At 54.5% G+C, this 23,748-nt stretch overlaps 9 protein-coding genes across 9 annotated transcripts; 3 read left to right on the forward strand and 6 right to left on the reverse strand.

Moving 5' to 3' along the window:
- Positions 1–835: 835 nt before the first annotated feature.
- On the forward strand, positions 836–2,146 carry LTHEOB_10148 (Methyltransferase type 11; the record flags this gene model as incomplete). The annotated part of the gene is made up of 7 exons (XM_035506761.1): positions 836–939; positions 992–1,087; positions 1,137–1,288; positions 1,349–1,374; positions 1,423–1,595; positions 1,643–2,062; positions 2,113–2,146. The coding sequence occupies 7 exons, from the start codon at positions 836–838 to the stop codon at positions 2,144–2,146; spliced, it is 1,005 nt and encodes a 334-aa protein (XP_035368186.1).
- An 871-nt stretch (positions 2,147–3,017) lies between these two features.
- On the reverse strand, positions 3,018–5,965 carry LTHEOB_10149 (Class i alpha-mannosidase 1a; the record flags this gene model as incomplete). Its single annotated transcript, XM_035506762.1, has 3 exons — positions 3,018–3,336; positions 3,398–4,879; positions 4,944–5,965. The coding sequence occupies 3 exons, from the start codon at positions 5,963–5,965 to the stop codon at positions 3,018–3,020; spliced, it is 2,823 nt and encodes a 940-aa protein (XP_035368187.1).
- Positions 5,966–6,662: 697 nt separating this feature from the next.
- On the reverse strand, positions 6,663–8,542 carry LTHEOB_10150 (T-complex protein 1 subunit zeta protein; the record flags this gene model as incomplete). The annotated part of the gene is made up of 6 exons (XM_035506764.1): positions 6,663–6,889; positions 6,944–7,247; positions 7,298–8,252; positions 8,303–8,343; positions 8,397–8,450; positions 8,501–8,542. The coding sequence occupies 6 exons, from the start codon at positions 8,540–8,542 to the stop codon at positions 6,663–6,665; spliced, it is 1,623 nt and encodes a 540-aa protein (XP_035368188.1).
- A 541-nt stretch (positions 8,543–9,083) lies between these two features.
- On the forward strand, positions 9,084–10,121 carry LTHEOB_10151 (Ubiquitin thioesterase otu1; the record flags this gene model as incomplete). The annotated part of the gene is made up of 1 exon (XM_035506765.1): positions 9,084–10,121. The coding sequence occupies one exon, from the start codon at positions 9,084–9,086 to the stop codon at positions 10,119–10,121; it is 1,038 nt and encodes a 345-aa protein (XP_035368189.1).
- Positions 10,122–10,357: 236 nt separating this feature from the next.
- Positions 10,358–11,560, reverse strand: LTHEOB_10152 (Flavonol synthase flavanone 3-hydroxylase; the record flags this gene model as incomplete). Its single annotated transcript, XM_035506766.1, has 2 exons — positions 10,358–11,257; positions 11,369–11,560. 2 exons carry the CDS (start codon positions 11,558–11,560, stop codon positions 10,358–10,360), a joined length of 1,092 nt encoding a protein of 363 aa, XP_035368190.1.
- A 1,734-nt stretch (positions 11,561–13,294) lies between these two features.
- Positions 13,295–15,459, reverse strand: LTHEOB_10153 (Pyranose 2-oxidase; the record flags this gene model as incomplete). Its single annotated transcript, XM_035506767.1, has 10 exons — positions 13,295–13,486; positions 13,577–13,664; positions 13,728–13,942; positions 14,012–14,053; positions 14,100–14,276; positions 14,330–14,945; positions 14,996–15,069; positions 15,118–15,127; positions 15,186–15,257; positions 15,311–15,459. 10 exons carry the CDS (start codon positions 15,457–15,459, stop codon positions 13,295–13,297), a joined length of 1,635 nt encoding a protein of 544 aa, XP_035368191.1.
- A 1,257-nt stretch (positions 15,460–16,716) lies between these two features.
- Positions 16,717–17,733, reverse strand: LTHEOB_10154 (Glutathione s-transferase; the record flags this gene model as incomplete). The annotated part of the gene is made up of 3 exons (XM_035506768.1): positions 16,717–16,959; positions 17,038–17,549; positions 17,670–17,733. The coding sequence occupies 3 exons, from the start codon at positions 17,731–17,733 to the stop codon at positions 16,717–16,719; spliced, it is 819 nt and encodes a 272-aa protein (XP_035368192.1).
- An 889-nt stretch (positions 17,734–18,622) lies between these two features.
- LTHEOB_10155 (Aryl-alcohol dehydrogenase) lies at positions 18,623–19,774 on the forward strand (the record flags this gene model as incomplete). The annotated part of the gene is made up of 1 exon (XM_035506769.1): positions 18,623–19,774. The coding sequence occupies one exon, from the start codon at positions 18,623–18,625 to the stop codon at positions 19,772–19,774; it is 1,152 nt and encodes a 383-aa protein (XP_035368193.1).
- A 1,100-nt stretch (positions 19,775–20,874) lies between these two features.
- LTHEOB_10156 (Exosome complex exonuclease Rrp6) lies at positions 20,875–23,481 on the reverse strand (the record flags this gene model as incomplete). Its single annotated transcript, XM_035506770.1, has 4 exons — positions 20,875–22,243; positions 22,293–22,817; positions 22,868–23,067; positions 23,131–23,481. 4 exons carry the CDS (start codon positions 23,479–23,481, stop codon positions 20,875–20,877), a joined length of 2,445 nt encoding a protein of 814 aa, XP_035368194.1.
- Between the last annotated feature and the right edge of the window lie 267 nt (positions 23,482–23,748).

A 23,748-nucleotide genomic window follows, 5' to 3' on the forward strand; every position in this document is an offset into this window, starting at 1 on the left:
GAGGGAGCCACTACCTACGGTTGAAGATCGGAGTCAGCAGGACGGGTATTAGCAAGTTTGCTTGAACCTGGTCACATGGAAACGGTCAATCGTATGGCGTCAGATTCTTTGGGGGCTCTGACCATGCAATTCGAATATGCCGGTAATATCCTTCTTTTTTCTGATCAATTATGGTGGTTTGACAAGTTCAATGGGGATGTTAAGAATTGGTGGTAGCAACAGCGGAACTGGGTTTCGCTGGAGAGCTGTGGCGAGCGGAATTCCAATTGGCTTGCGTCCTTTGCATAGTGTGTGAGATCCATATCAGCAATTTAGACCAGAAACTGCTTCGAGTCATTGCACAAATACATCCGTCTATCGTCTATCTGACATCACCTTTTCTCGATATATGGTAGTCCTCTTCAACTCCTCCCTAGCTAGCATCGCACCGGATAAATGTCCACGCCAAGGAGAAAGGTCTTTATCCAGTAGATTCGCCCAGGAACCACCATCATGCGGCTTGCATTGGAACCTTGTGTGCCAAGGAGATAACGTCCTGTGGTGATCGCAAGTCCACTTGTGGATCTCGTATAACGGTTCTGGAAAAGGATAAACATGCGCTATGTCGTTCGATACGTGACGATTCCCCACCTTTTATTCCTCGGCAATCCGTGCGTACCATTGGACCCCCCTTGTCCACGCGACGCGGTCTCCATTCCTCTAAATAGAGTTAAGACCGACCGGATGGTGAACACTGCCGAACACCGCGTGGCACAGCCGAACATGTTCAAATGCCGTGCATCCCCCCGTCCCGGCATTGCGGCGTGATCTACCCTCACCATTGTTACCACCCAAGATGCCGTCCCCGAGCCCAGAACGAACCCCTTCCGCCCAAGCCGAGAACATCATCGAGGTCGACGCTGATCATGAACAAGCGGATAGCACTTATGGCGACGACCAGTACGCGGTCACCACTGCGCCGCCAGCCTGACTCGCGCTGACTTTAATGTAGTGAAAGCTTTACCACCTCGCTGACCAGCAGCGTGATGGCGTACAAGTTTGAATATGGTCGTCGCTTCCACGCCTACAAGGAAGGATCGTACAGATTGTACAGAGATCCCAATCCAATTGTGATGAGCATTGGCTGATGTGCGTAGTCCCAATGATGAAGAGGAGCAGGATCGGCTCGACATGTTTCACGAGGTCTGCAAGATGTTGACCGAAGGAGTCATTGCCTTTGCACCCTTCAAAAAAGAAGGGAGAATACTTGATTTGGGCACAGGAACGGGTATCTGGGCAATTGAAGCAGGTGTGCACTCCTTCTCGATTCCCAATTGTGCTGGGATCATCTGACTTGGTGGACCCATAGGCGACGAATGGCCAGCATCAACGGTGGTACGAAAAGCAACCCCATCGTAGAAGAAACCATGCTGAAATTTGAAGCTCGGCAACGACCTCTCCCCAATCCAGCCGCGGTGGACTCCTCCAAATGTCAAGTTCGAAGTCGACGACATCGAATCCGACTGGGCCTACTCCACGCCGTTCGATTTCATCCACAGCCGCTACCTGGTCTGCTCGATTTCGGACTGGCCAAGACTAGTGCGGCAGGCCTTCAGGTATTTCCTCTTCCGGCTCCCAGGTGCACCTTGGCTGATTGCCCTAGCAATCTAAAACCCGGCGGTTACGCGGAATTCCAAGACTGGAACATCGTCCCGACATCCGATGACGGTTCTGCAACTGAAGACAACAAAATCATCCAGCTCCAAAAATTGGTCGTTGAGGCGACGCAGAAAATCGGCAAAGAACCCGTCCCCGGCCCCAAGTTAAAGAATTGGATGGAGGAGGCCGGCTACGTCAACGTCACGGAAAGAGTGTTCAAGATGCCGCTGGGAATGTGGCCGAAGGACCAGAGATTGAAGAAAACGGGGGCTTGTTCTCTGATGAGTTATCTGGACGGTTTGGAGGCAATGACGTATGGTCTCCTTCCGACCGTGTTGGGGTGGAAGATTGAGGAGGTTCAAGTGCTCTTGGCTGAGGTCAGGAAAGAAGCGAGGAGGAAGGATGTTCACATGTACTACGATTGGTAAGGAGCCAACTCGTTGGTACCGGGGCCTGCGCTAACAGAGTGGACAGTCATTTCGTTTACGGTCAGAAGCCCGAGGAATAAGGTTAAGTGAGTACGGCAATCACAGTCAAATACCAAACAGGGCACGATCGGCAACCATTTTACAAGGAAGTGACCATGTGAAAACACATACCCAACCCGAGGAGCATGCCAGAAGGCAATTTTTACCGATAACCCACTGCGCTGCGTTTGCTACTATCTCTTTGATGCCCTATTAGGGTTAGTGTAGTCAGCCTCATCCAGGCCAGCGAAGTCTGCCAGACGCCAAGACACAGAGCTCCCGACCCTGTACATCTCAAATAATACAAAGCTACTACAAAAAGGGTTCGATGCTCCCTGTATCATCCTGCCAAGAGACGAACCCGGAAAAATCACATTCCCTGCAACCACGAAAGACCAAAACCTCACTACCGAGACAACACGGCATGTATCGCAGCATTCTCCGATCGGCAGGTTTCTTCACCCACTCCCTCGATAGCATCCAGATATCCGTCCACCCCATTCTTCACAATGAGAAACGAAAGGCATGAAAAGAAAGCATAATAAGTTTCTCGATTCTTGTATACGTTCCTGTATACGCCTACTAACAACGGATAAAAAGCACGTTCCAGACTAATAAACGCCGTGAAAGCCTCTTTCTTCCCATCAGTTTAGAACCCCCAGTCTCTTTTGAATTCTCTCTTATACTGAACACAGAATTGCATGCGCGTGGGACCACGCTAACGCTCCAACTTACACGCCGATATTCCATTTGTCCTGTTTTTCATGCAAAAGTAATCATCTCAATGGGCCGTCCGTCCATTCCGCATTCCCGTATCCTGATCACCCTCTCACGAGGTGTAGAAAGGAGATTTTTCAACTGCATCACGGATTCTCTCGGTCAATCCGTTCCAACCTCGTTTCGTTCTCCAAATCAAGCCTTCGGCGGCCAAGGTCCTGCATCCGGTCGCCTGAACGGATGCGCCTCGGTATTAAGCACCCACTCGTCGAGACTGACCACGTCCTCGTCGGCGAAAAGCAGCCAGAAGTACTTCAGCGTCTCCGCAAGCCAAAAGCTCTCCATCTCATCTTTCAGGGTCGGAGCGGACTTGGTGATGTCGTCGATGGCCGAGTAACCGAACTCAGCCCGGCAGTACGTCTGGATGGCCGTGAACATGTTCCATCCGGCCTCGCGCCAGTAACGGTCGCCTGTGATACGGTACATGTACCAGACGGACTCGATAGCCTCGGGTCTGTTGGGAGATATTTCCGTCAGTGGTCTTGCAACTCTGGTAGCAATTGAGCAGAACTTACCTCAAGATGTAATGCCTCGACTCCACCCTCGTGAAGCCCGTAGGCAACCTCTCCTCCTTAATACGTCTGTCAACATACGCCTCGTGGGTGAGCGGCTTCTGTGGCTTCCAAATGTGCGAGATGGCCGGATCATTCATGTCCTCCGCGTCATCCTTCAGCACATCAGCGGCCGGCTCGTGGGCGTCGCTGTACGTCGTCCTGGTCGGTTTGTTGACATCGTTCTCTACTCCACCTAGTTGCCTGCGGTCCCAACGGTTGACGGGACCAGCATTCGGAATAGCATTGGTAGGTATGGCCTCAGCGTCGGCGGCAGCGGTCGCGATGCCAAACTCGGGGAGGGCCGTGGAGGTTGCGGTGGCCTTGGCGCGGGCGATGGCGACCTGCGAGCTGTAGTGCTTGAGCTGGCGCTGGTACGTCTCCTGCCTGCTATCTGCGTTCGGGTCGAGCTCCTCGTGCCACCTGGTCTGGTTCCACTCGCAACCGGTGAGGTCATCGCAGGGGGTTAGGAGGAAAGACTCGGGCATGATGCCTGTGGCAGTGACGTTATAGGCCCACACGCATCCCTCGGTCAGCTCAGCACCAATCTTTACGTCCTCCGTGCGCTTGAAGATCTTCGCACCGTAGGCGAACATGCCGCCGGCAAAGCAGGTCAAGTGGGTTCCCTCGTGCTTAAGCCTCTTCACGGCCTTTCTGCTCTTCTTGTCAGGAGGAGTAACGCTCAGGGTGCCGGAGAAGAGCATGTCAGGGGAGCCATCAGGCAGCATGGGCCTGTAAAGGAGGTCGGACTTCACTGCGTCTGCAGACTTCTCGTACAATTCCTGATATTCCGGAGCGAGGCCACCAAGAAGAAGATATTCCTTGGGGAAATATTCGTACATCGAGTCAGACATTCCGCCAAGGGTAAACTGTTGAGATCCGTGAATGCTAGCAGGCGCCAGACCCTGGGGTGCACAGTCCGCCAGCGTTGCCGTCGGCTTGGTCTTGGTGGTGAAAGTTGCATCCTTCTCAACGGAAGAAGACGCCTTTTCTGTGCGAACCTCATCCTCAGCCTCATCGATAGCCGCCTTGGAGAGGGAGAGCGGGTCGTCCAGCTGACGCTTGACCAAGTCGTCCGAGATATCATCATGGTCGTCATCTGGAACCGGGTTCTTGCCACCGAATCTTTCCGGGTTGTTCTTGTTGACGTGGCTTTCCGCGATCAATTTCTCCTCGGCCTTCAAGGGCGGGTGGGCCGACTTGGCGGGTTCTCCTAGCTCGGGCTGCTCCGGCCTCTTGCAACCGGAAGCGTCAACATGAACTGGCCACATTCCAGGCAGGAGGGTGTCCTGCCACTCCATGAATGCATTGGTGATGCGGGCAATGGCGTCGTAGTACTTCGGCTCCTTGGTGAGCTGGGCAAGCCTAGTGAATTCGACGGAAAGGGAGCCGATCTCCGCAAGGACGACGCGCGTGCCAGCACGGTGCGGTTGTGACGCGTATGTGCTGCCATCAATTCAGTATTTGTTGCAGAAAAATGTTAGAAGCGATTATGACGAGGTAAACTTACGGCATCCAATAGTAGAAAGTCATGGGCATGCGGTTCGGCGTATCAAACGCACCCATCAAAACTTCGGCCAGCTCCACAGCCTTGTCCAGCAAGATCCTGTGCTTCAATCCGCTGATGTCGTAGGCTGCGATCAGACCGCCCAGGTACCTAATAACCGTTTCGAACAGCGGGATATCCTTGCGGAATGTCGTGGTGAAGTCGATCTCCGCCACAGCCGCAACCGCCTCTTCGAACTCGTCCTCCATGCCCATGATGTATAGCGTATCCAGCGCATCCACCAGCGTGGCGCCCCAACCGGCAAAAGGGTTGCGGCTGCCGTTGGAGACGGGCGACAGCTCATCTTTCATCCATGCGTACTTGCGGTATCCGTTCCACGAGAAGGTCATGGCCTCCTTGATAGCCATAAGCTGAGCCTTGCGCTCCTTTACCTCGGCTGAGGACTCCTTCGGGAAGGTGGCCTGGATCTTGGGGACCGGTTTGGGCGAGCCTGCGGGCAGCTGGATCGTTGACGTCACAGGGAAGTGTTCCTCCAACTTGTGCCAGTGAATCGCTTTCTCCTCATCTTCTATTTCCTTGCGGCCCTCGCCGCCCTCATGCGGCACCACAACCTGCGGCTCGTGCGGACTGGTCGGGGTATCGCCATCGAGGTAGAACGAGTCCTCGTCCTCAAACGCCGGTGGCGGCTTGCCCTGCACAGGCTTGCTGGGCTGGGGCAGGGCGGGCGGCTCCTGCTGGTCCTCGGGCTTCTCAGCCTGCGGTACCTCGACATCAGGCACCTCGTCCTTGTCCTCGGTGGCGATGGGGCTGCCGTAGTTGTTGCTCTTGGGCGGAGCGAGAGCGTCGGGTATGTCGTCGGCGGCGGGCACGGAGCCGTGAGAGCTCGAGCTGGAGCTACCAGCTCCCGACAGGCTGGACCCCAAGCTGCTCGAGGTCCATGTTTCAGAGCCGGCAAACTGCCAGAGCACCAGCACCGTCAGGACGGCGAAGACGACGAAGGCGCGGTAGCGGCGGTAGCGCAACATGGTTGCGAAAGGGGTGTCGGCGCGGTCGCGGTCGAGGTCGCAGTTGCACTTGCGGCGGCGCGACGGTCGCTCGCTACGTGCGGCTGGCGGGCGGCGACGCGGGGAAGCAGGGGCTGGGCGCGGTCGGCGGAGAGTGTCGCGTGCTCAAGGAACAGCAACAACGCAGGGGCAGCATGGACGTCCCGGGCTGCTGAGGATGTAGGAGCTGCGTCGCGAGGGGCGCAGGCTCTGGTTTATGAGTGTTTCGTGATACCGCCGTGCAGTTAAGCTCACTCCCCAGAGCCAGCGCGCTGCCAAGCCAGTGCGCCCGCTTGGCCGTCCACCGCTCGCAGCCCAGGTGGGTGCCGTTTCGAGTCGGCCCACCTGCCCAACAGAGTCCAATTTTACCACCCTGCCCGTGTTTCGAGCCCGTCGCATGCCCCCATTGGCGCCGCCCTTGCAGCCAAGCCATTCTCCTCGCATTCTTGCTCGCCACCACGCTTTGCATAGGGAGCAAAGTGCCGCACTGCCGAGTTTTTAATTGCCAACGGGGCCCGCATCTGTCATGCGTGGGCGCCACCAGCCCACGTTCTTTTTTAAACTCTATAAGCTTTTGAGGCCACCTATGTTACATGTGCAAACATTCCGCCGTCAATGCCATTATCCGCAATTCCATCTTTCCAATTGCTGAATTGATCGTGCCTCATGACCCTCTCGCTTACTGGTTGTCCGCCGCCGGATCCGGTGCGCGGCCCATTTGCCGTGCCTTGAGCATCTCGTCGCAGAGCAGCAGATTCGAAGCGATGCCCGTGCTGGATGCGATGCAGTTGCGGAGAACGCGGAACGAGTCGTACACGCCGGCCTGCACCGGATCCATCGCCTCGCCCGAGTTCAGGTCCAAGCCCACAATGTTGCCCTCCGCGTGCTCGTCCTGCAATTCGGCCACTGTTGTTTCATGTTAGAATCTCCCACACTGCACATTACACAGCTTCCACTTACGGGCATCCTGGATGTCGTGGCCGGAGTTCGCAGCCAGCGTCTTGGGAATGATAAGGAGCGCGTCCGCGAACGCCTCCACGCCGTAACGCGCCTTGCCCTTGATCTGCTTCCTGAACGCATCGCTCTTAAGGTGTGCAGCGCACGCGACCTGGAAGGCACCACCGCCGGGGACGACGCTCTTGTCCACAATCATGTTGTACACACTCCTCAGACCGTCGCGGACGGCATCCTTGATCTGCGTGATAGTGTGTGCGTTGGGGCCCTTGATCAAAAGGGTGACCGACTTAGGGTCCTTGACGTCCTCCTATCGCAAAGGTTAGCATCCGCGCGTGCCAAGTGCCGCATGATACGCACCACAAAAGTGTACTTCTCCTCGCCCAGCTGGTGCTCGTAGACCTTGCCAGCCCAGCCAAGGACCTCGGGGGTGAGGTCGTCCACGCTGTTCATAGAAGTACCGCCGCAGATCAGCTGTAACCGCTCCATGTTCCTCCTCTTGGCCCTGCGCAGGGCAAGGATGCCGTTCTTGACCAACACATCCAGACTCATGGGGTCAATGCCCTTCTGGTTTATTATCACAAAGTTCTTCTTCGGGTCGTCGCCGCAGACCTCCTTCTTCAGCTCGACGATCTTCCTCAGCTTCTCATCCACGAACCGCCTCTCGCTCTCCACGAGCTTGTCACGCTGCTCTGCGCTCGAGTAGAAGAAGCCTGAGTTGATTTCCGACTTCTCGTATTCCAGGCTGACATTGAGAGTCAGGATGTAGGCATTCTCGACGTACTTGGGCATGTCGGGATGGCGGGCGCCGTGGTCCAGAGCCAGACCCCTGATCAGCTGGGTATCGGCGGCAGTGCGGTGCTGCATGGTCATGATCTCAACCATGTGCAAGTCAGGCTTCGCGGGAGCGTTGTAGATGGCGAGGACAGCATCGACGATGTCGGGCGTCAGCTGCTCGGCGAGCGTGTTGTTCAACTTGGTGGAGAGCGAGGTACGGGCCACGGAGAGGAGCAGCTCGCGGTCAACCTCCTTGGACAACTTGAATTCGTCCAGGAACTTCAGGGCCTCCGTCTTTGCCATCTCATAGCCATCCGTAATCACGCGGGGATGCAGACCCTCGGAGATGTACCTGTCTGCCTGCTTGAGCAGCTCGCCAACCATCAAAACCACGGAAGTTGTGCCGTCGCCGGTGATGTCGTCCTGGGCGGTGGCAGCGCGGGCAATCATAACGGCGGTGGGGTTCTGAATCTGCATCTCGCGGAGAAGGACGCTGCCATCCTTGGTAAGCTTAATGGCACCGGCGCCATCAACCAGCCTGCCTGTGTCAGTCTTGCTTGTCAAATAAGGCGTCGTTGCACAGCTCACATCTTCAAGGTGCCGCGGGGACCCAGGTTGGACGAAAGGACCTGTCAAAGTTCAGCACTCGGCGTGTCATTTGAATGTTTTGGGGAAGTCATACCTGCTGCAGACCCTCTCCGGCAGCAATGTTGACCTTCAAGGCCTCGCCGCGTCTCTGGAGCTCCTATTAGCATGATGTGTACCAGAACGGGGGGCTAGGCGTACCCGCGACTCGGCCTTTGGGTTGAGAAGCTGTGCGGCCGACATTTTGTGTTGGGACCGCGAATCTGGGATCGGACAGTGGGGAGATGGCAGAGAGGAGCTCTTGCCGGGAGATTCAGGCGACGTGGGGCAGCACGGGGGAGCTGGGAGTCGGCCTGCACGCGCAGAAAAGCGGCGGACGCGATTTCTGGAAGCTGCGACCAGTTTATCCGCTCCGGGACTCCTGCTCTTGGCGCGCCCCGCCAGCCCTAAGTCCGCCCTGCACGGGCCGCCGCTGCCCCTCGAGCCGGTCGGCTGCTGCCGTCATCGCCGCCATCGCCGCGTGCTCACTCGTCGCCGCTCGCTGAGAACAGCGACTCTCTCCACTCCTCTTCTGCTGGTAACATTAGCTGATTGAATTCCATTACACGCCTCGAATACACCACCTAGCATCAATCTATTACTCGTACCTGAACTTTATCACCTCTCTTCGCACTACTCAGGCAGCTTGCACAGCTCCGCACCCCGCCGAGCTCCTCCACGATCTCCTGATTTCCAGGGTCCAAGACATACTTTCCGTTTCCGCCCGTCTCTATCCGCCGTCGCGATGAGAATACGCGTCCGCGGCCCGTCGGGCGTCACCACCATCACCCTGGAGGAGCATGCAACGGTCGCCGAACTGCAGTCGACTATCGCCGAGAAGAGCGGGGTCCCCGTCTTCGACCTCAAATACGGATACCCGCCGCAGCCGCTTGATATTTCACAATTCGACCCTGTCATCGCCCTCAGCGACACTGGTCTGAAGCTGAACGGCGAGCAGCTCGTCGTCGTGCCGCGCGATGTGGGAGGGCAGCTGGCGCACCCCATGGCCGACTCCACGCCTGGCCCTGTCGCTGCTCTACCGGGATCGCAGCAGGCCAGAGAGAACCAAGAGAGTGGGCTCCAGAAGCCTCTTTCGCTCTCCAGGAATGCGAGAGATGTCGAGTCAGACCCGCCAGAGGTCGCGGTTCCTGAGGCCGACGGTACTTTGATCTTGCGCGTCATGCCTGATGACAACAGCTGTCTATTCAGAGCCGTGGGAAGCGCCGTTTTGGGAGAGGGGATTGATGCCATGCGCGAGCTACGAGGGATTGTGGCCTCAGCTGTTCAGAACAACCCTATCGATTACAACGAGGCCGTTTTGCAGAAGTCCCCCGACGACTACTGTCGATGGATTCAGCGAGATGACAGTTGGGGTGGAGAAATCGAATTGAACATTCTGAGCCAGCATTTTGGTATTGAGATCTGCAGCATCGATGTGCAGAGCCTGCATGTCTACCGTTATAATGAGGGGAAGCCGAAGCGCTGTATTCTGGTGTACTCCGGTATTCACTACGATACCATTGCGCTCAACCCATCGTCACCTCCCCATACCAAGGCCGACATGCCTCCAGAAGTCGATATCAAGCAATTCGATTCCATCGATGATGTTATTTTGACCAAGGCGTTGGAACTGTGCCAAATTCTGCAGAATCGGCATTATTTCACGGACACGGCAGGCTTCGCAATCAGGTGCCAGGATTGCGGATGGACAGGCAACGGCGAGTCGAGTGCTCTGGAACACGCTAAGAAAACGGGCCACTCGAATTTTGGGGAAGCCGAGTGAAGCTGGAACAAGCGGCTTGTGTTTCCTTGGTACGTGTGTATCAACTGTTAATAGCGCACTAATAGATATCCCTTATTCTGCCTTGGTAGTGTCACCTGACAGCCTTAGCTCAATCACTATGACAGTGTCAGAGGCGACAGACTAGGTAATATGTACCAAAACTCTTACCAAAGGCTGTCTGAATCGTTCCTTGTGTCTAAACACTGAGTGTAGATTTTCTAATCTTTTCGATCAGCTCACGACGAGTACAGCGCCTCCATCCTCATAGTCACATATTGCTCCGCCGTCACAGCCTCATACTTTTTCGGATTTGCCCCCTCATCCCAGCACCCTGGCAGCGCCTCGATGACAGCATCGTCATTCGGCGCGCTGAAAAACGGGATCGAATACCTCGCTTTACACATCTCTTCCCTCCCACCAGCACCCTCTACCACCGCTCCAGCCTCCCGCAACCGCTCCACGGGTGGCGCTCCAACCCGATGCACCGTACTACGCCACCTCCCGTTGCTCCAGCGCTCTAAAAGATCGCCCACATTAACCAGCAACGTTCCCTCGACCGGCGGCGCGGGGCGGAACGAGCCTTGCTGGTGCGGATCTTCAACCTCGAGCCCGCCAACAGCGTCCTGGAACAGAATGGTCAACGAGCCAAAGTCCGAGTGGGCGCCGATGCGGGATGCCGTCGCCTTTCCCTCCCCGTCCTCCTCCCCCTGACTTCCGGCCAGCGCCCTCAGCGGCACCGGCGGGTAGTGCAGCAGGCGCAGCTGGAACGGCGAGCGCGAATGCGCGGCGGAGAGATAGTCCTCGGTGGGCAGTGAGAGCGATAGGGCCAGGGCGCGCAGCAGCGTGTGAATCATGCCGTCGCAGTCGATGAAGAAGCTCTCCATGAAGGCGCGGAAGCCCGGCAGCTTGTCGTCCGGCAGCCAGATGTTGGGCTGGCGCGTGTCCGTCACGTTGCCCGTCTCGTAGCTCTCCTTGACGTCGGGCACCTGCCGGAGCGCCGAGATGGTCTCCTCGTCGAAGACGTGCTGCGAGACCTTTTCGATGCCAAGGCCCGAGTAGCCGCGGTGGTGCGAGCCGCCGGGCGGGTGTGGGGCGAGGTTTTTGGTGCTGGTCGGGAGGTCGAAGAATTTTTTGGACTTGGGGATATTTTGTTAGTTCTAGTGCTATGGATTACTATTGAGTGAATTGTGACAGCAAAGCTAAGATGCTGGTATGTATAGGGGATGAAGCAGTCGAGAATAACTCACCCATGCGAACGCCTCATCCACTCGCTCCTGCGGCACACCGTGGTTCTTGAGATAGACGAAACCCACCGTCGACAGCGCGTTGTCGAGTTGCTTGGCCACGGCCCGCTTCGCGTCCCCATCGCCCGTGTAGAAAGGTCCAAAGTCGACAATTGGAACTGGCGTGTTGCCGACGCCACTGTCGCGGGAGCCCATCCTCTTCACTTACGAGCGTCTATCCAGAGAGAAGAAAAGTTCACGATGTGGAGCTAGCACGAGAAGCTGTGTATCGGATGTGGCTGGTGTTGGCGGTACCTTCCTGACGTATGTTAGTAGAGTGCGGGGGCGGGGTAGATAAGGGTGGCGCAACTGACGTTGGGAACCTCGGGGCCTTAATTACTGTCACTCGGGAAGGAGACACTAGTAGCAGTGGTAAAGAAGGAGGATTTCGCTGGTTGGCGAGGTTTATATATGAGGCTAGCACACAATGCCAGTGATGCCAGTGATCGGCGTATGTCAGCAGCTAATGACTTCTGGTCTCAAGTTGGCGCTTACGGTCTCCGTGTCAGCCGCGGAGACATCGGGATAGAGCTTAGGTCTCATGCAGTGTTATTATGTAAGGCTTGCCCAAAAGAGAAAAAAAAACACATTGTAGTGTTGATATTTAGGGCGTTGCGATGTTGTTTTGTAGATAGAGTGGTTTCACGTTTGCATTTGACCTCTCGAAAGGCTGATTTATAGTTTAGATCAAGAACCAACCGATTTTGTTTCCAGTTACAGCCCTATGGAAGCGTGCCAACTCCAAATGTGGTTTCTGTTCGTCCTACGACCGGACCCACTTCCAGACGTGCCTTCATATGAAACACATCCATTCAACCAAGTCGAACATCCCGTTTCTCCATGCTCAAATCGCGCAGAATGTGCCTTTTCCGCAACACATTGCCAGAGTCCTCGAGCAAAACGTCCGACAAAGTCCATAAACGATGGAGTCAGAGCTCGATATATCCAACGCGTTCGGCGTGATCATCCAGTTCCTTGACGAATATGATCCATGTTTTGCCGCGCCAATCTCTCACTCGAGTCTTCCTACCATCCAAGACTATGCCTACATAGACTTCCTTCTGAAGTTTCTCTAGTAGGTCCTCAATAACAGAGTCCTCCGGAGGTTGAAAAGCAGCATCGTCCTCAAGTTCGAGAAAGAACGCTTCGGCCACGAACCTCTCTCCGCTCGTGGTACGGCTGATCGCAAAGGATCTAGGCTTCTAAGGCTCTGCCAAATCTCTAGAGCATTCGAGGTTTCTTTTCGGGCGGCGCTCCAAGGCCACCGGCATGCTCCAAGCGTTTCGGAGACGAATGAAGCGTGATATTGATGTGGGTTGGTCTTTTGAAACCGACATAGTCTCAAACTCAGACCAGAGGAATGGATCTACGATGCGTGCTTTATTGTAAGTCCCGTATTTTTGAACAATACTAACTGAGGAGCTAAGGGGCTAACCTTTCTCTACCGTAGCCCGTGCACGGCTTGCAATATCTTTGCGACAACTGCGATCAGACTGGCTTCTACTATAAGTGCAATGCACTCAGAGAGGCGCTGCCCCCTAGGCACAGTTGTATCGTCTCTAGTGAAGAGTACAAAGAAACAGCGGATTCGCAATCAGAAGCCAGTGTTGCGGGAGCTGAAAGTGATGAGGACGTGGAAAGCGGTGGGTAACTCGAAAGTGGCCGCAGCGGTGAAAACTCGAGTCATGACAACTGAAAGAATCAACGAGGAAAAACAGACAGGTATCATGGTTGAGACAGATTCACAATTTGGTATTTTAGCGGATTGTGGCAGCTACCTTCACTAAAGTGAAAATGACAGTGGCATGATTTCTTGCAATTGCAAACGCAAGTCAATCCCGATTCCCCACAGTTCATGACCCTTTGTCTTCCACGTCGAACACTATCGCCTCACTTTTTGAGTTCCTTCACTATGGCATTGGCACCAACGATTGCAAAGCCAATGGCAGTGAGTGTCGGGTTGGAAGCAGTCTGAGTGGGGATGACGCTGCAGCCTCCCAGGAAGAGGTTTCCGTGACCCCAGACGCGCGACTCACGATCAACCACCGAGTCCTTGACCGAGGTGCCAGCGCGGGTCGTGCCCTTTAATTCAAAATTTCGTAAGCTAAGAATTGGTGGGAGGATAGAGAGAGATAAATAACAATGAGGAAGCGGGGGAGATCGCCGACTTACACAGATATGCAAGGCAGATCCAGGTGGGAGATACCTGGGCTCGGAGCCAGGGAGCCAGCCACCCAAGTTTGAAGCAACATCGACCATACTTTTTTTCTTGTTAGCACAAGCTTCTCTTCAGTATACTGGGTCAAGTTTAGGAGAGGCTCACTCGTTCATCATCCGATCAGCAATCTCCGCGTCCTTTTTGGGAATTTGGTAGTGAAAGGTGGGTTGCGGCATTCCATAGCCATCCTTGATCGTCTTGGAGAAGTCGACGTAGTTCTCATAGACGGGCTTCACAGCGCTGTAGAAGCGGAAGTCTACCACCAGTCTCTGATCGATCTCGGCGGGCGTCTGGCCGTAGTAGAAGGCATCCCTATGGATCTGTGGTCGTGAATGTTGAGCACAGTAATTTCCCCTAATTTCATTGTATCATATATGTAGGTATCTTACCTGAGCATGCCATGGGCGATCCTCTGTGACTGGCATCCAGACCTATTCGGGTTAGCGATAGCCCTGAATGGTCAGTTGGAAAACCTACCTGCGGGTCAGGATCGTTGAAGGGTAAAGGCACGGGGTCTTCGGGCCAGTTTTGCTCGTGTCTCATGACAGTTTTGCTCCAACCCAATTGCCACGAGTCATCTTTGATTGCCTCAACCAGATTACGATCAAGCACAACTTGGCAGAAGGACATGACTGGCTCCGTAAGGTAGTGGCCCTTTTTCGTTGCTTAGAAGAGTCACAGTGGAGGATATGTTTAGTCCCACTTACCAGTGCTGGGAGAGAGTACTCTTCGGCCGTGAATCCAGAGTTGAACAGAATGCCGGGAGTGAGGGTGGCACCCGCACAGACGACATAGCGCTTTGCCTGGACGAAGATGTGTTCGTCCGCCAACAGGTCCTTTACCAGTGCTCCCTTGATTTTTCCGGTTACTTCATCAACAACCAATTTCTCACACTGGTGCGAGGATAAGAGCGTGAAGAGATCATTCTCAGAGGACGTAATATCGCCGAAGATGGTGGCGGAGCTAGACCACTCGACGTAGTCCGTATTGCCCGTCTTTCTGCGCTCGCAAGCTAGCGGCAGTGGCTGGAACTTCCTGTCTTCGCCCTTGTACGCGCCCTGAAGAACCTTCAGGACGAGCTGCTGTCGGATTGAGTTGTCGAACGACGTGTTGTTGGTCTTCACAAGGGTCTTTGCTTCGGCATAGAGCTTCTTCCATTCCTCGTCGCTGAACAGATCGGACCGTTCAAGCTCTGGGTGCTGCTCCGGAGTGCAACAGGTCCAGTGCGCGCCCATGCCACCGACGGTTCGGGTGGCCGCAGCTACGGGGAGATTGTCGAAGGCATCTTGGTCTGGATTCTGACCGTTGCGAATGTTCCTGTTCCTAGTAAACTGTCAGTTAAGTGTGCCCACGAATAGAATTCAAACACTTACGTTGACCAGGATGTCGAGTCCAGATCTGATTGAGGAGCCTTGTCAACCGGAATAGAGAGCAACTCCAAGTCTCCCTATTTTTCTTTCAGATAGAGTTATTGAGAATGTGAAGAAAAACCTACTTGAACAATGCTTTAGGTTTGAGTCAGCGCGCGCGTGTGAATAATTTGATGTGAGAGAGTATACTTACTCGATGAACTTGTTGAGATCCTTCTGCGCCTGAACACTATTCTTTTTGTGATCACCAGGAATGGGGCGCTCTCTTGGATACTGGGTTAGATGAATTGCGTATTCCATCAGGCTATGGAAGCTTACTGATCTCCCATCTCAACCATGAGAACCTTGATACCGGCATCAACAAGCTTCCGTGCGTATGTAGCCCCGACAGGACCTGAACCAACGATGAGCACGTCGGAACGGAGGGACCGGTCGTATGATTCAACAGATTCAGGAAGAGACCCCATTTTCTTTTCTTGTTCGATAGGTTGTTCGTCAAAGATTCTTGAGAGTAGATTGGGTTGATAGAAACGATTAGCACAGGTCTGGACGCAAGTACTTTATACCTTGAGCCCCAGGCCATTTCAGATCGATTCGGCATTTCCGTTGCGTGCATTTTCCATTTCGGGCTCAGAAGAGCTCAATGAGGGGTCATTTTTGTGTGACCTGTACCAAGGGACCCTTGCCGTTCCCGGGCCGAAACCGTGACGTCGACTGGACCATTTGAAGCGAACGATTGGTAGAAACGTAGTGCTGAAACTTTATTTCTCGGAATACCGGGTTCTTCCATACAGATGAGTTATAACTGTACATGACGCGGTGTTGCTTTTGGTGGTCTGATATTACATACTCTCTCGGCGAGTGACTTGTGTACAACACCAGTTGCATACACGGCGGAGTGCAAGGGCTGCATCAGCGAATTATATGAGCTCATTCGATGAAGCTCGCTGCGTTGATCTCGGTGTAACATACTATCGTGATAAGGTACATCTCAGTGCAACACACTTTCGCGATAAGAGTGCAGCATGCAAAGGAACTATTGGTACACATAAACCTTGGTACTTGAGGGGTACTCTAACAAGCAGCCTTACACCGCATCTTTACGGAAGCCGGAACCCGATATCCATTCTGTGTCGCTCGAGGTTGAATTTAACATGGGTGGTCTCAATCTGCACAATGACCGAATCGGACATACTCCGTCAGAGGTAGATGGATGTAGTACGAGACAGAAAGGACAGCGCGCAACTTCAAAACAAAACGATCTCTGCAAAGTATACCTGCGCGTGTGGGGAGGCGGTGAGGGAGAGGCATTCAGGTGTGACGGGACCTTTGTCTTGGATTTTTACCATTAGCACCAAAGACGAGGATGCTATGGTAATTGGCCGAACTTCCCGATTGTAGACAAAGCTCTCGGCTATTGAGGATCAGTCCCTATCAAATATTTGAGAGACTTCAGTTCCACTCACGTTGAACTCCATTACCTGGTTGAAGTTGTACGCTCTTGGACATGTCGGCTCTCTGTCCGGGCAAGCTTCAAAAGAAGTGTGTTAAAGTGCATGAGGATGAGATCCAAAGCAATATAGAAATGACACGTGAAGGAGAATCTGGAGAGTCAAGGTGAGACCACTGAAATCACGTTACAATCTGGCGTTCCCAAGTTTTCAAGCCTTTTGATAGACGTAGAGAATTTCTGGTGGAACATGGACCTTTTACCAATTAATCCCTTATACCACACCCCGACCAGCACGAATACTCTTAGCCAACTCTGATTGCGCGATATTGTCCGCATAGCGCTTATAGAGTGGCTTGTAGTATTCAGGCTCGCTCGTAGTCTCCTTGATGCTCTTCCTATTCTCGATAGCCTCCGCAAACTTGCGCCACCTCTTCCAAACCTCATCGTCCCCCTTCTCCCCTTCCTTCGGGATACCAGAGCCACCCTTGAACTCATCAAAGACCCATGTACGGATCTGTGACACCGTTGATCAGTTTCCTTTCCCAAAAACCACAACGCAACGCAAGGATCCGCAAGCAAGCAAGTAACTCACCACCCACGGCGCGAAGCTGAAGTCAATCGCACCAGGCTCCTTCCCCGCAAAGAACGGGCCCTCCGGATCAGCCTCCTTGATCCACTCCCTCAAGTGACCCAAGAACTCGCTCTTCACCTTCTCGAACCCCTCCCTGCCGCCCTCCTCAATCTGAAACTGCAAGAAGCGATGGTAAGCCGGGATGATGCGGCTGGTCACGTAATCGATCCAGATGCGCTGGCGAGCCTTCTCGTAGGGATCCTTGGGGTACAGCGGCACGGATCCGTGGTCCGGGTAGGCCTCTTCGAGGAAGTCGACGACGACGGTCGACTCGTAGAGCGGCTTGCCGTCGTACTCGAGCGTCGGCACCAGGCCGCGCGGGTTGAGCTTGAGCAGCGAGTCCGGCTTGTGGTACGGGTTCACCTCGATGTACTGGTACGGGATGCGCTTCTCTTCGAGCACGAGCCAGACACGCTGCACGAAGGGGCAGAACCAGCCCGCGTAGAGCGTGAGCGGAGCGGGGGATTGGTGGGCTGAGGGATAGGAGTAGTGTGTCAGATGTGGACAGTAGATTTAAATTGTAGCAGTGTGGGCAATTGGAATCTTGATGGATCGTTGGGTGGGATATTGGTGGTTCCTGCGAGGATACTCACCTTTCACGGTGTCGATGGCCTGGCCAGTGGCCTCCGGGTAGATGTCAGCGTCGGGTGGCGCCATTGTGGGAAGTATGTGAGCAAAATCTTCGAGTGGCGCAGGAGTGAATCGCGGAACTGAGCCTGTTGAAACCTGGATTTCAAGATGCTTAGCTACTTATACTTAAGCCAGTTGTTAGAACCAGATTGATAAGCGAAGTCGTGAAGTGATGGCCGTGAAATATGACGCAAGCGGGGTAATCAGATATGACAAATTACCCCGCACCACCTTAAATGACGAACCACTCTTTGAATCTCTTCGTGGACATATCACCAGATATACCCCAAAGGAATGCATCGCAGGATTCCAATAATCGTCACTTGCTGACTCTTGCAAGTTCAAAAGTGCTTGGCGAGGTGAGCATTTCAGACTTCATGCAGGCATATGAGTTGATGGCGGCTTACTTCTGTCAGAATTTCCCCTCTTTCGTGTTGGATTGCTTGAAGAGTAAACAGTGTAGGCATTCACGGACCAGCCCGAACCTTGCAAGAGTCCATTCGAAATCAGATGAGTCTCCTCAACCGACGCCCAGCGGATAAAGCATTAACCTGTCACCTGACATTTGCCGTACTAAATTTGTTGAGCAAACCTTTCTTGGAGTTTGTGGGATGGTTTATCAGGACACAAAAGAGATATGCAGTGATAGAAGATCACTCTCACTTCGACATTAAACAAGATGTTTTTCCGAGGTTTTCCCTCGGCCGAAACTCACGATGGCTTTGCTTGTAGGTGTCGGCGATGTCTCAAGCATGTCAATTAGTTGACTGCCTTTCTGTCGGCCAAGCTCTAAAGTCCGAAAGGCCTTTCGCGGACATCAACGTATATAAAAATGTCCCTGACCTTGAAGGCAATGCATATCAGAGAGCCAGAGACCCATTCTACACTCATCACTTCTTGATATCCCTCCAGCAAAATGTCGCAGCATTTCAAGCCCGCCGAAGAGCCACCAACCGAGCTAGGACGCTACCGGATCCTCTCAGCCAACTGCTCCATGCGAGTCTCGCCGCTCCAGCTCGGCTCCATGTCGATCGGCGACGCCTGGTCCGACATCATGGGCAGCATGAGCAAGGAGCAGTCCTTCCAGCTCCTCGACGCCTACTTCGACGCGGGCGGCAACTTCATCGACACGGCCAACTGCTACCAGGACGGGCAATCGGAGCAGTGGATCGGCGAGTGGATGGCGGCGCGCAACAACCGCGACTCGCTCGTCATCGCGACCAAGTACACGACCGAGTACAAAGCCCACTCGCTCGGCAAGCGGCGCACGGCGAACCACAGCGGCAACCACAAGCGCAGCCTGCTGATGAGCGTGCGCGACTCCCTCGCCAACCTGCGGACGGACTGGATCGACGTGCTCTACGTGCACTGGTGGGACTGGTTCTCGTCGGTCGAGGAGATCGTCGATGGCCTGCACGTGCTCGTCCAGCAGGGCAAGGTGCTGTACCTGGGCATCTCCGACGCCCCCGCCTGGGTTGTCAGCGCCGCCAATACCTACGCCGTGGCCCACGGCAAGACGCCGTTCAGCATCTACCAGGGCCGCTGGAACGTCATGCGCCGCGACTTCGAGAGGGAGATTATTCCGATGGCGAGGCGCTACGGCATGGCCTTGGCGCCGTGGGACGTCCTGGGCGGCGGCCACTTCATCACAAAAGAAGCACTTGAGGAGCGGAAGAGGAAGGGTGAGGGTATCCGGGCCATGTTTACCGCTGAGCAGACGCCCGAGGAAGAGAGGATCAGCAAGGCGCTGGCGAAGGTCGCGGCTGAGCATGGCATCACGTCCGTCACAGCCGTTGCGCTGGCCTATGTCATGGCCAAGGCCCCGAACGTCTTTCCGATCGTAGGAGGGAGGAAGGTGGAGCATTTGCAGGACAACATCCAGGCGCTGAGCATCAAGCTGACATCGGAGCAAATTGCGTTTCTGGAGAGCGCGCAGCCATTTGATGTTGGGTTTCCGAGTAACTTTATCGGTGAGGACCCTCGTGTCACCGGTCAGCTGGGCCGTCTTTTGTCCAGAGTTGTTCCTCTTGAGTATGAGAGGGCCCCTAAGCCTTTGGGTCATGCGTAAAGAGCATGTAGGGTTTAAGTAGACAGACTATATACCAAAAGAATATGAAGAGCAAGAGGTTGAGATGGACAGCAGCTGTCACGTGCAATGTACTTCACTTTCACCACCAACCACCAACCGCCCCATCACCCTCACCCGTTCGAACCATACATGGACTAAAGAAAAAAATGGCAAAAAACCTGCTTTTGCTCGCCTTGTGAGTGGCTCGCTACAGGACAAAAACCCCCAAGTCTGACCCCGTCCATAGGGAGCTGGCAAGGATTTTTATTACTTGTTTTTACGCCCAATCTTATAACCTTTCTTTTTTTGACCTAGACCAAGTGAATTTAGCATGTTCCTTTGATGGTAACTGGAGGAGTTACCACTCTGCCACTGTGGGCGAAAGGAGAGGCTAACTTCTCGATTTATATACTTCATGCACCCTCAGAGTTCTCCGCCGAGCACGCCGCTCGCTTCCCTGGCTCGGGAAATGCCTTACCAACGACGTAGTAGCCAGCTATCTCTTTTGTCGCGGTGAATTAAAGCAGCTCCCAACTTCAATCCTTCCTCGATACTGTTTCCGCGTGATACTTGGGCTGAATGACACCACCGCTGGTTCGTCGGAAGCTACCAGTTCTTACCTACGCCAGCATGCAGTTGTCATCGCCTGTAGTTTGCTCTTTTGTAGTAAGTATTATCGATCTCCCTTCTTCCTGTCTCACATATGCACTCCTCGTGGTAATATACAGTCGGATCCTCACTAACTGAGAAAGCCAGATGGGACCTATCGTGCTGTCATGAGTAAATGCAAGAATCTCAAAAGTTACTAACATTGTGCGACAGGAGAGTAGTATGGCTCTCAAAGGTAAGTTCTGATTTCTGCGAAGATGAAGGCCGCACTGTAGCTCGTATCAAACCCCAGTCCCGCGGCAGACGGTAATGCTTCCATTACTGTGTATTCCGGAAGATAGCCGCCAGGAATGCCCTCTTCTAGCAAGCCATACACGCTTTTTAGTAGTCCGACCAGACAGCAGCAGCCCCCCGAAAAAAACGCCATCGCCAAATGCAAAAAGGTAGTAGTACTACAACAACAACCCGGACCCGCCACATTTCTTCCTTCCTTAGTCCTTGAACGTCGCCGTCTTCCCCGCCCTATCCTTCTGCGACCTACCCAACCCCTTCGGCGCGTCCGCCGCCCTCGCGTACGGGTTGAACTCCTTCTTCTTGTTCTTTTTGTTCTTCTTGTCCTGCTTGCCCGCCGGCGCGGGGTTTAATATCGACGGCGCCGACGCGTAGTCGAACGGTTCCTGTTCCTCTTCTTCCTCCGCGTCTTCCGCGGCGGACGACGCATTGTTGTTCTTCTGCTGTTGTTCCTTCTTCGCCTTCTTCGCCGCCTTCTTGGCCGCCTTTGCCGCCTTCTTCTCTTCTTTCGGGTCGAGCGGCAGAGCGACGACGTCTTCCTGCATCTGCATGTCATCGTCTTCAGCTGCATTGCCCTTGTCAGCAGCACCGTCACCTTCCTCCTCCTCCTCCTCCTCCTCCTCCGCCGCCACGTCCGCAAGCTTCCGTTTTTTATTGCCGCCGAGCTGCTTGATGATGAACACGCCGTCATCCTCTTTCTTCGCCGGCCTATCCTCCGCCTTGACGAATGCGTGCTCGGCGCGCGAAGCCGGGTTCAGCTTCTCTTCCTGCTCCCTCTTCGTCGCGCTCGCCGCCGCATCAGCCGGGTCCGCGAAGATTTCAGCCGTGAGCGGAGGCAGCGGCACAGCGAGGCGTATGCTTTCCGTGGCGGTAGAAAAGCCACGCTGCTGCCACAAACTGCACGGGAAAGCCTTTCCCCAGAACGACGATTGGTCGGAGCGCACCAGCGCCGCGTCGCTCACAACGGGCTTCGTGGCAAGCGCTGTGAAGGCCGTGGAGAGGGCGACGGACGTGGTTGGTGCTACCGTGGCCTGCGTCGTCTTTTCCCTCGCGAACACCTCCCACATTTGCGGGCCGTTTGCGCCAGCCTCCTTGGCGCGTGCGATCGTACCGACCAGCTCATCAGCACGTAGACGCACCAGCGGGGAGATGGGTTGCGCCACGTTGAACAAAGCAGCCTTGTCCAGCGGCATGGAGCGCGCCACACTGAACAGAGCGTGATTGGCCATGACGTAGTGCGTGCTCTCATCCTCCTGCCGCGCCACCGTGTCGCGCCATTGGTGGATGGCTTTGAAGACGGAGAACTGTTCTTTGTTGAAGGCGTTCGGGTTCCTGTAAAGCGCCTTGTACCAGCCCATGGGCCCACTGCCCTCCTTGGCATCATAAATGGGATTCTCGTAAGTTTGCAACGCTGTCTCCTTCGACTTGTCCAGAACCCGGAGGATTCGATCTTGTTCAGGATCATCGAACTGCGATTTTTCAACCAGTTCGTTGCGCATGTTGTCGTATATATACAATAGGAAATGGGTATCGGACCGGGCGTAGTCAAAGAGTTCCTGAGGAAGCGGCCTGCGAATCTTAGTAACAAGGCTAAAATATATGGTGCATTAAAGCTTACCGAATTCGCCAATCGGCCGTCTGATATTGCTTCTGCGCGTTGAAGTTGACAAACTTCTGCAAAAGGAAAGCAAGGCTACCTCCAGAATACCCTAGCGCGCGTGCGGCGTGGTGGGTATCAAAGAGGCCAACGAGATAGAGTCCGAGGTCACGCTGGAGCCAAATAGCATCCATGTATGCTCCATGCAGGACCTTCACGATGTTGGGATCGGCAAAAACCTCATTGAGGCATTGCAACCTTCTCCGCCAAGGCTTCAAAGTGTCGACTATCCAGTCTTTGTTCCGGGTGCTGATTTGCATCAAAGAAACTATACCAACGTAGGTGCGGGTATCATGGTGTTCCAAATCTATTGCGATTTCTTTGGCATTTTTGAGCTCTGCAAGCATCTCGTCCACGGCCTCCGGAGTATCGACAAATGTAGCGGTAGTGCTCTCGAACGGTTGGTAGGGAATTGGGTCGGCCTTGGTGTAAACTGAGGAGGGGTACTGGTAATCCTCGATCTCTTTCTGGTAGGGATGCTGGTAGCTGCATGAATTATTAGCTGGAGCTTCCACTTGCGAGACTTGTCTACTCACTGTTCGACGCCATCTTCGTCGGCGTAGGTATCGAAGCTCTTCTCGAGCGGAACGGAGGCATGCGGTTTCGAAGTGATGAGAGGCTTCCAAGGGCTCGTCTCGTCGTTCTTGGGGACGTGTTCGAAAAGGGCCTGGGGCTTGGGCAGATCTTGATTTCTAAAGTTGTTTGCGCCTCTGGCCTTGGGCGCGGGTGCCGGCGACTATTTTGCGGGCGTTAAAAGAAAGCTTTCCGACACGCGCGCATTGTCTAATCGATCGCTTACCTGCTCCTTGCTTGGGGTGAGGCGCTTCACGATTCCGGTGAACTCGTCCAGGCTGGTATCGGCGCGCTCGAGCAGGCTGTCGACGACATCAACGACCCCCCTCCAGTTGGAGTCGACAGCGTCCAGGTCGTCGAGTTTGGGACCTACAACTTCCGAGCCCGCAGCCGCAGAGCCCAAAAGGCGTTCCGCCAACGAAAGAAGCCGCGCATTTTGCCGATCAAGTGCAGAACCTAGCTGGGGGTCCAATGAGCGGTGGAAGCCTAGGTCTTCGGCGCAGAGGGTGGTTGTGCTGCGCGTGGTCTGGACGAGAGCGCTCTGGACAGTCTTTTGGAATTCCTGGAAGTCGTCCATGGCGCGTGAGGTTGAATTGACTCTTTCCGACGCTCAGCTATTCGGCCGATAGTGCATTTCAGAACCGAGGTGGGAGGAGGCAGGGGTTGCGCGGTTGGTCGAGTCGCGTCGGAGGTGCTGATGTCGCGGCGAATCTTTGTCGGAGAGAATTCTTGGGGAGCGATAGCGATAAGACTGCCTAGATCAGATAAGATTAGATGGCCTCCGCGCCTGGCTTGACGGCAAACGACGGCGGCCCTGCTCTTCCATCGCCACACCAACATGTCT

Source organism: Lasiodiplodia theobromae (genome assembly GCF_012971845.1).
Source record: "Lasiodiplodia theobromae strain AM2As chromosome Unknown scaffold_36, whole genome shotgun sequence".
Classification (NCBI taxonomy): domain Eukaryota; kingdom Fungi; phylum Ascomycota; class Dothideomycetes; order Botryosphaeriales; family Botryosphaeriaceae; genus Lasiodiplodia; species Lasiodiplodia theobromae.